This window comes from Anticarsia gemmatalis, chromosome 7, assembly GCF_050436995.1.
Source record: "Anticarsia gemmatalis isolate Benzon Research Colony breed Stoneville strain chromosome 7, ilAntGemm2 primary, whole genome shotgun sequence".
NCBI lineage: Eukaryota > Metazoa > Arthropoda > Insecta > Lepidoptera > Erebidae > Anticarsia > Anticarsia gemmatalis.
The window spans coordinates 11,900,812-11,911,443 of NC_134751.1; the positions used below are offsets into that span (position 1 = coordinate 11,900,812).

Consider the following 10,632-nt stretch of genomic DNA (forward strand, 5'->3'; position numbering starts at 1 on the left):
AAAGTTTAAGTAGGTAGGTATAATTCATTTTTGTTTTTATATAAGTAGACATGAGTACTGATGTAAAATATTTTTTAAGTAGTTCCTGACTACTTATATTTCGATCGAACAATACATCGAAAAGGTAAAAACTACAAAATAATTTGGAGTAGGTACCTATTTTATTAGCTCACAGAAATAAAAAAATCAAGAAAACAAAATGCAGTAATATTGATTAATATGGTTTGGCGCGAATGTGACGTCACTGCCACACTTTCAAAGATTTCGCGCCTAAAATATCAATGTGACATTGACATATTCAATGTCAAAGATATTGACTTACCATGTCAAAAAAAAAGAGAATCAACCATAACAAGAAAGCATATTTTATTTATCAAAGCCTTTAATTTCAATCAAATAAAAAAAAAACATAAAACATTGTAGTACCTACCGATGTCAGGTATCGTTGAAATGAGAGCCAATTTACTGATGGGAAATCTAAGAAAAGCAAGTAAGGCAATGCATCAATTGGTTCTCCTACATCTTTAAAGCTTTAATTATAATTTTGTATTTAATATTATAATGTTTGCAATTTCACCATTTACTTTTGGCCATAAAACTAGATGTGACGTATTGGCGAACAGTAATAATGCCCGTGGTAAGAGAGAAAGAGATGCAGTAATTTACTGACGTCATGTCATTAAGTTGCCATATTCAATAATCACAGTCACGAAGAAAAAAAAAACACTTTACAGGTGTTCGGTTTTTTATCAAAATGGATTTGGTTAAAAATTTATAATTTCACCTAAGACATTCATTTAAGCTTAATAAATAGTAGTATTGTATATAGAATCCGATAACACACATGTAAATCAAGATTTCACTTATTTATGCATTTACAGTTATACGCGTAACACGTATTTTGTGCATCGAACTCAAGCATTGAATTAGGCCACATAGCGATCTCTCCCTAAAATACCGCTGTTCTGGTTGTCGACGTATCAAGCTAACGTGAGTTTGTGATTTATTACAGTGTTTAATAATTACTTAACGTCACATATAATAGATAGAATAAAGAATTAGATACGTAAACGATAGACAGCGTTTAAAAAGTAATATATCGCGAGTAGTTAATTCGTATGTTTTCGTAAATGGGTCACCTCGCCATTCTTATGAGAAACAAGTTGTTTTGCGTTTTTAAGGTTTTAGGAGCGTTGTAAAGTGTTTATTGTGTTAGTTGACGTGTATTTACAGTTGACCAGATTTGTTTTGATGTGTTTATGTTTTCGTAGTTTTGGAAGGCGGGAGAGTGATGATCAGAAAGTCCACGACCTGGTAATGTGATGTCATCAAAAGGGGAAACAGAGGCCGACTCCGGCACGGTGTCGCCGAATTTACCTGCAGTCAAAAATGAACCGGTTAGTAAGCTCTTTTATAAAATGTTGAGATTCAACTATTTATTGTAACTAGTTCATCTAAATGTGTGTCTCTAGACTGCATCCAGGCTATATGCAACATTTAAACCATGTTGACTGGCTGGCTAAGTTGCAGTTAACTGTACTGGTTTTTAAAGTGCTTCTTATTATTGGAAAACTGAATAAAAACTTTTATTGATAGACTTTGGAATGTCTTTGGTTGGAGATTACAGTAAATTGCCCAGGATCCTACAAATTGATTATCTCATAAACAAAAACCTGAATCATTGGCCTGGAAATTTCTATTGAATTTATATAAAATCTGAATAATACATGAAGTATTTATTTGAGCTTTATTTGAATATTTCATGTATAAGTGTTTTGCAAAGTAACATATGAATCATTGTGATTTTCTAATAATATAATTATCATTAGGGAAGAATAGGTAGAACCTGTTCCATTAAACTTAATTAGCAAAGTTATCCCAGTGTCACCCACATTTTTAGTACTGCAAGCCAGTTTTACACATGTATTGAGGTTTTGTTTAAGTGCTGTCTCAGCAATTGTAAACTTTGAACAATTTTATGCAATAATCAAATGTGTAGGTGTTCATTTCTCTGCATATATTAACAGTTACTTTCTATCATACATTCTTAGTGTTTTCCCCCAATAAAATGTTTGACAGTTATCCAATAAAGTTTTATCTAAATAGGTTAAATACTTTTAAGAAAGGATACATAAGGAAGTTCTTTGCAAATATGTGACTGGCATGCAAATGTTCTATAATGTAAGATGCTTGCATGGCAAAGATTCATAACTTCTTGAAACCAGGCTAATATAACAATTTGCTATTATTGGGACATAAATCCATAATAGTGGTGTTCTATGGTCTATCGGTCCCTATCGAAAGATTGTGTGTAAAGTATTTACAAATAAAAGTTTAATAGTTCCTGATATTGGGACTACACCACTTTTTCTATATCATCAGTGTGAAATGAGGTTTAAAGTTCAATGTTATCTAAAATTAGTATTAACATTGTTTGTTCACATCAGCTGATAGTTTTCAGTGTTACTCACATTGATAACACAGTCATCTGTTCAGTAATATAAGTTTGATTGTTTTATATTCTGTTTATTAGTCATGTGGGACTTTTTGATGAGTTTTTGAATACACAAAAATAATACTTTTTGTGCTTAAGGGGAGTGGGAAGGGATATACATTTACATATCATTGGATAAACCAGGCCAGTTGTATTTTTAAATGCATTGTATTCTTTAATTTTTTTTTGTTCATATGTGGCTTTTAAAAAAATAGTTGAAGCAGAAATATGTGTCATTTTCTGGGAGGTAGGAAGGCAGGAAGTGATAATTAGCTTATTTCGGTAAGCCATACTTATCACCATCACTTCCCTATCTTTATACAGTAATGTCATATATTATTGATTAAAATTTGATTGATTGATAACATTATATAGTAAAACATAACAGCAATGAACATTAGAGAAAAATATAGTATGACTATTTATAATGAGTAAAGAGCAACTATATTATAGCATAATGAGAGGTTACACTAATAGCTTTGTATAAAACCTTTGCCCTAAGATCATTTTCCCAAGCTACAATGATTCACATGTGAATCCCATAAATATAGTTTATTAACAATATTATGAGTTAGTGTTTTTCCACATACTTATATGAATGATAGGTTTGAAGTGGTGACCTAATTCTTTCACTACTATCTAATTCTGACCTAAATGTTATCTGAAGTTGTGTATGTCATATGGAGGATGTGTGCCATTGTCAAAACAAACATGGACATTCCTGTACAACTGTTACAACTACTATTGAAACATACTTTCCAGTTTCAAGTGAGAACAAGTGAAAGATTGTCCACTTAGTTAACAATACTTGTATTACTACTTTGATTGTAATTATTTACATTATTCTTTTATGTGAAATTTCTCATGATTCATTTCAAGTAAATAGGGTTCTTCCCAGTCCTTTAAGTTGTTTGCTTTATATACTTTTATGTGAGTACATTTAATTGTGTTTCTATTAACCTAGGTTGTTTTTAAATCTGTTCCTAATTTGTTACTATGTCAAATTGCATCCTTCATAATTGTAGATAATATATGGTGGAAAACTAGATACTACCAATTTCAAGTTTGTGATTATCTATTTAGTTAGTGCAGTGAAACAATAGGTTTTCCATACATATTAAATTATAGCAGGAAGTATGTTATCAGTAGATTTTCATCTTGTACAAGTTGTCTCAGTTATATAAGGAAAACTGTTAGTCATTATTTATATATAGTAATGATCTTTACATCATTCTTGTTGAGTGTTGACTATTCCTTGAGTTGCTCATTACATTTAGGTATTATTTTACAGGTGGCCACAAACAGCAACAGCAAAGAAACTCCAAAAAGGGGCGGTACATTATTAAAATGTACCACTTGCAATAGCTTTAGTACATTAAGTAGTCGCGCCTTAACCACTCACATGGCTCAGTGTTCACCGGACAACAACAATGTGGCGGCGGCGCAGAATGCCGACCCGCGGCCTCACAGGAAATTGTTCGAATGCGATGTGTGCAATATGAAATTTTCAAATGGCGCTAATATGCGTCGGCATAAAATGCGACACACGGGGGTCAAACCCTACGAGTGTCGCGTTTGCCAAAAAAGATTCTTCAGGAAAGATCACTTGGCAGAACATTTCACAACGCACACCAAGAGCTTGCCGTATCATTGCCCAATATGTAACCGAGGATTCCAGCGCCAAATTGCCATGCGCGCTCACTTCCAAAACGAACACGTTGGACAGCATGACCTCGTTAAAACTTGCCCCTTGTGTAGTTATCGTGCCCCCACTATGAAAAGTCTCAGGGTTCACTTCTTTAACAGGTAATTTTATTTCTTTGCTCAACTAATATTCCGTTTAAACAGGCGTGACGCGTTTGTGTCGCGAATCGTTCTAGGACATGACTGATTGCTTCAGCTAACAACAACTTTACTGTGATTTATTTTTAATGCAATTCGTGCAAATAAACAAAGATATTCACCAATTTAAGAGTCGCCAATGTGTTGTAACTGTATCAAATTGTTGGTAGTGGATTATAACTATAAGTATTCTGTATATTCTTACAGACATGGAATAGATTTGGACAACCCTGGCCCAGGTAGCAACTCTTCAGTATCTCTGCTGGCCGCTGGTATTGCCAACGCTGCGTACGCCGATGGTACGATGGACCCCATTGCTATCAATGCCCTTGGCGCCCTGGGCTCCAGTCTATCGGTGTCCGTCGCCGCCACGTATTCGGACAGTGGTGAAAGCAACGGGGCGCGCTCTGTGGACAACGCTACACCACCCATGCACTATTTGACACCTCATGTTGAGATCTCTATGGCCGACAATAACGAAACATATTCTCCCGGCCAAAACCACTTAGGCAACTCAGGTAAATTAGTTTTTTTTTATTTAACAGTATTATTCAAATTTCTGTATGTCTATCGTGATTTCTTTCAAGTGTTTTTTAGTTTTTTAAAGTTGAATCATATATTTGTAGTCGCTAAAAAATAAATTAATGGCAAATAGGTAACGAATTATTGTTCTCGGAAGAGCGCGTTGTTTACGATAATGTAGGCGATAAGTCAAGTAGGTATTTATTATGAGAATTAGTGCAAAGATTTTAACACATCAAGATTTGGACTAATGAACATTGCACCACTTTATTGAAAGGTAAAAATACGTCTAACGTTGCGTAATAAAAATAAACATCTTTTGTTTCATTTAAGATTCGCGTATGAATGGCGAAGGCCCCAGTTCACCTCAGTCTGGTGACAGTGCAATCGCTAGCAGCTCCTTATCAGCCGGAATGCCCACCAATATAACTCCGTCCATTACTCTCATACCAATTAAACAGGTAACATTTGTTTTTTACAAAATATAATGGTTTCTGTATATTATTATTGTCTTTTTATGTCATCGTTTACTCAGACGTTATGTTGTATAAAATGTTTTTTATTACCTTTTTAGGAACCGAATGCTCAAGACGAGTCCGGCAACAATGAAATGCGGGAAGGTGAAACTAACGGTGGCGATAAGCGCGGCGTGTCGTCGAGCCTGCCGTCTCTGATCAAGGTATCACCACTGAAGAGTTTACTCAGAGAAGACCTGCGCCGGCGCATCTCTGCTCGTGGTCGCGCCCGAGGCTCTAGTGTATGTTGTTGTTATGTCGAATCAATAACATCTCATCTTAATTCTCTCTGTCGTTTCTAGCGTGTCTCTCATTTACCTGTACCTGTAACGTGCACTTTGATGTTGCAGGCGTCCCGCGCTTCTCCGTCCGAAGGCGGCGTGATCACGTCGACCCACGGCGACGCCGCCATGTTGCCGTCATCGCTAGTATGTACGTTCTGCTCTATAACGTTCCCGGACTCCACGCTGTACTTCCTCCACAAGGGTTGTCACTGTGACTCCAACCCGTGGAAATGCAACATCTGCGGCGAGCAGTGCTGCAACGTGTACGAGTTCAACTCCCACCTGCTGAGCAAGAGCCATCAATGACTGTTTGCAGGGGGGCCGTTCGATCACTGACTTTTGGTTTGATGATGCACTTCTCGTATGCAATGTGTGCATAGTCCGTAAGCACTTCGAAGATACTTAACCTTATCTTATATTTTTATCAACCATTTGGTTTACATTGTTGTTTCAATGTCTATATTTTTTCTTCATATAACTATGGTCCTAATTTATATCAGGCACTGTATGTTGAAGTGCTTCGAATATGCTATATGCTGAACGTCCCCCCGAAGCTATTTTTTATTTTAAAAGTGCAAATTATGTCAAGGTATATTTAGTAATTATAATAGTTAAATGTGCGAAGATATTTATATGGATATTTTAGTACTTAAATGAAAAGGGATATGAGATGGTATTTTAAAAATTAAACGCGAGGTCGTGTTTAGTAATTTGAGTTATAATAAGACTTACAAAGTAAGCTAAAGTTCGGCAGTAATCGTTATTACATTCCAAATTACGACGTATACATTCCATAACGTGAGATTGACGAGTCTTTGGTGGGGAATAATTAACTACCTACTCAAATTAACTTGAAAATATTTTTTTATTTATTGTTTGTCTTGCGGTACTTAACTGTACTTTACGGTGATTAAAAAATCTACTTAGAGTATTTTGGTGCGATAGTGAATTTTACAAATGTTTATTAAAACTTATGGTGAAGAGTGTACAAATTAATATATATTTTTACATTTCGCTGTTGAGAAGTTATAGAAAGGCAAAGCCTATAATAATCCGTGATTATTTAATTATTGTGATTGTGTACAGACAGGAATTATGAATTCTACATTCCGTTTTTATTTATATTTCCTTTATAAAATGCATGTGATGCAAGTCCACGACTAATACTTAATGTACAAGTTAAATTATTTTGTTGTTATTATTTATTTTTTTCTAAAATACATATACATTCTTAGAATTATAAAATTTCTATGTACTTAAAAAGTCTAACTATTATAATATTGATAGTCAATGAGCACTTTCTGTTTCGAGTTCCGTTTGTGGTTATTGTAACTAATTTGAGACAGGTTGTAAATATTTCGAGTGGTTACTCACGGCACACTTGCTCAATCAGGCTCAATCACGGAGCACGTTGGGTCTTGTACTCGCACAAAAGCATAATAAAGTATTTCCACATAAATATTTCACATATCGAAATACTCCACAGAAAGTAGCATGTGCTTTTATTGGTGCCTGTAAACATTATTCGTTATTTATTACTTAACAAAGTAATACCAAGCGGGCTGATTGGTTTAAAATAATTGCATTAAAAGCTCCTCGGTTTTAATGCGTTAATCAAAATAGTTAATTAGTTTATTTTAAGAAAAATGCTCAACTTTGTGGTGAACGATTTTATCATCATTTTACATAGCAAATACTAAAATGTTACTTCTATTATTTTTCTACGATCAAACAAATACGATTGACTGTTAAAAACTAAGCTGTTAAGAGTAAAAGCTTAGTCAAGATTTCGTATTTGTTTGGTGTAGTAGTTATTAATTCCTACCATTGAGTAGGTACATTCCTTAAGTTCGCAGTTTATATTGGTGTATCCGTTCCATTCCTTGTTTTAACCTGAGACTTACATTCCTTTAGCTCTTAAGTACTTAATATCGGTTGTGGTCTTGCCTGATAAGTTTACTAAATTGACTTAGATGGAACTGAAATTATGTTTACCAACGAAGTTTATTTTGTTTTGTTATTGCATTGGTAGTAGGTTAGCAGTCGGCGCACGCGGTATACGCGGCACACGCGGTAGTCCGTCCGTGAGTTGCATGGACATAGTGAGTTACCTGAAATGAGCAACACATATTTATTTATAGAGATTCTTATATTACGCTGTTTCAATTGTTGGTTATGTAGAACATGAGTGTTTTATTATATATTTTGGACCCGTCGCGCCGCAGTTAATGTTAATATATTAAGTGTAGGTTATTGTAAGAGCTATTAATATTATTAATCGGTAACCCCCGTTGGGCGCCTTTACTTAATCCGTCCATATCTAATGATAGATATTGCCTTTAATATTTAATAGAGTAATATATTTTATAGATTTTAGGCATAATTAAGAACAGATCGTAAGTATAAAATGTTTTCAGAATGCAGAGGTTTAAAGATGTAGTTGTATTTATTTAACTTCTATTATACGGATGTCTGCATTGCAAACAGAATCAACACGAAGCAGATTAACTAAGTGCGCTGCGCACTGCGAGATTGTTGCGTTGATTTATTTGCAATGCAGTAATAACATTGTTGATTGTTGCGGTTTGAAGTAAATATTTTATTTTTTGTGTGGTAGTAATAAAATGTAAACATTAAAGTATTCGACATTGTTTTAGGATTGTTGACTTAAAATTATATTGACTTAAAAAGTATATCATCATTTGTGTAGACACAAACAGTATTTTTAAAATAACAATTTAGGGATTATTTCCCGAATCGAAGTTAACTTGTCATTTATTGGAACTTAATTTATTCCTAATTGAAACATGAGCAGCGTGACTTAAAGTAACTACTAACTATATTTGGTTGTATCTTGAATGATCACTATAATATATACACCATACTTGTTATAATAAAACAGAATATTTAGCGTAGCGATCCTCACCTTAATACCAAAACACAGCTTACCAACATTATAATTTTATTTTAAGTTGTTATGTATGTAATGTAAGATAGAAAAATTAACAAGGTTGAAAGCAATTAGTAACTGTAAGCAGATTGAAATTTGTCGTTGATATTTTTCTGTTACTTTATCGTATCAATATTAAGAATAATATCAAACTGTACTAATATTATTATATAGAGTTACTACTTACGAGGAACCAGTTGGAATCATGAGTGATAGTTACTATATCAAAATGTAGCAGATTGTGCCTTAGATCAATAGTTTAATATTGACTACAATACATGTTTAAAATGTTTTTAAATCTAAATGTGTGCATTTCTAATATTGACACATAAATTAATTATATATTACATATTAGAATCTGGGAAAATAAATCGAATGTTATATATTTATGTATAGAAGAATACTTACATATTTACAATGTGGCTGTTTTGCTTGTTTTTATAAAAAAAAGTTTATTTGCAGTTGATATAAATTTGTTCTTATCGTCTTGTTGTGACGGTTTAGGATTATAAACAAATGGTACTTATTACCGAGTATGTAGTTCTATTTATTTACTTTATAATAATTTGGTAAAGGGTCTAATGAAATATTAATAAACTATGACATACACTTTGAGTATTTATTTATCTTTACATAGCAAACCCTTAACTAAGAAAAATATGAGTTCGAACCAACTGGGGGTGCTGGTTGATTATGCGACTGCCGCACTGAAGTCTCGGATTCGAATTCCGGGTCGGCCAAGAAAAGTTAACATGGAGTTTTCCGTCAAGAAACTATTATTGATTTTCCTGATTAGAAAGACGAAGTCCGTACTTCGTAAAGCTTCCGGTCATGTGGCTGCACTCTCGTCGGGTGATCTGTGTATTGGGCACAGGCTTAGACACTAAACCAACTCCTGTATAGGCCTTAGGTATGGCTCGGTAAGGTACAACGCCTATAAATAATCAACATCAAAAGTCAGTCTGCAGGTTTTGATCTGATTCAATGAAGTGATTTTTAATATTGGCGCACATTACAACAATACAATATCAAAATCAAATCATTTATTCATTTAGGTCAAGTGCTGACGCTTATGATAGTCAATGATACAGAGAGTGAATTTACCGCCAGTTCGGAAGGTAGGGCCAATGAGAAGAGCTGGCAAGAAACTCCTGGCCACTCTTTTTAATCGCCAAATGATTTTAACAATATTTATGCTGGTATAAAACATTGATGATGTAAGTAGCTGCTACCTACCAACACTACCGAACACACTTTGGTCATAACATAAATTAAATCAATATATTAAGGTGCTAATAAACAAGATATAAATAGTATTGGAAGCATGATGGGAGCATCTACCCACATAATAATATAAATGAAATCATAAGAGGCATTTCAAGAGCATACTGTGGTAAAGGAAGTACAGTTAGTGAAACGTAGTTGCTTAAAAAAAAATTATGGCAGTCACCACACCCAGGACGACCAGTCACCCCAAGCAGCACCCGTTCACGAGTATGACGCGTGGACCAGCCATCACCCCCTTCGCACATATTAGAGGGAAGGGGGTGACCCGGTACACGACGCCGCCGCAAGCAATGACATTTTAGCGAGCATGACGAATCTTGGCATGGGAGCCCACCATTTCAATGAAAAAAAAGAAAAATGAATACCACTGAGACTCGTGCAATACCTCTCTGTTACAGAGTTGAAATGACTGATTAATGTTTATACAATGCAAAGATGTATATAAATATATAGATATTTAATCTCGATTTCTGTAGAACGCGTAACTAACTAATCCCATGTTTTCTTATCCATTAAGTAATCGTCAACCTAAATACAAATGTGAATAGCGGACTCGGATGTTTTTTTTCTTATCTTAAACCTTGCCTTCCCGCTTTCGGATCGGATACTTGCAAACGTTATATGACGTTAATTCGAAATCAGGCTACTAATAATGATATACATAAATAATTCAAGAAATTCCATGTAGATTAAAATTTGAAATTAATTAAATTAAGATTTACTGCAAAATCAATGTCA

At 34.2% G+C, this 10,632-nt stretch overlaps 1 protein-coding gene across 2 annotated transcripts; it reads left to right on the forward strand.

Annotated features, from left to right (window-relative positions):
- The first annotated feature begins 694 nt into the window (after positions 1-694).
- Positions 695-9,222, forward strand: LOC142974023 (uncharacterized). 2 transcript variants are annotated; one of them, XM_076116114.1, is made up of 7 exons: positions 695-990; positions 1,272-1,397; positions 3,786-4,300; positions 4,544-4,854; positions 5,192-5,319; positions 5,433-5,537; positions 5,724-9,222. In XM_076116114.1, the coding sequence occupies exons 2-7, from the start codon at positions 1,323-1,325 to the stop codon at positions 5,961-5,963; spliced, it is 1,374 nt and encodes a 457-aa protein (XP_075972229.1). In that variant the 5' UTR covers positions 695-990; positions 1,272-1,322; the 3' UTR covers positions 5,964-9,222. The 2 variants fall into 2 exon arrangements, with proteins under 2 accessions (XP_075972229.1, XP_075972228.1); XM_076116113.1 differs by having other exon boundaries at positions 697-990; positions 5,433-5,615.
- Positions 9,223-10,632: the final 1,410 nt, after the last annotated feature.

Excerpts from the sequence above, each read along its gene's own strand:
- LOC142974023 (XM_076116113.1), top strand. The coding sequence starts at position 1,323 with ATGTCATCAAAAGGGGAAACAGAGGCCGACTCCGGCACGGTGTCGCCG. Across the intron at positions 4,301-4,543 it reads AGGGTTCACTTCTTTAACAG|ACATGGAATAGATTTGGACA; the intron begins GTAATTTTATTT and ends ATATTCTTACAG. Across the intron at positions 4,855-5,191 it reads AAACCACTTAGGCAACTCAG|ATTCGCGTATGAATGGCGAA; the intron begins GTAAATTAGTTT and ends GTTTCATTTAAG.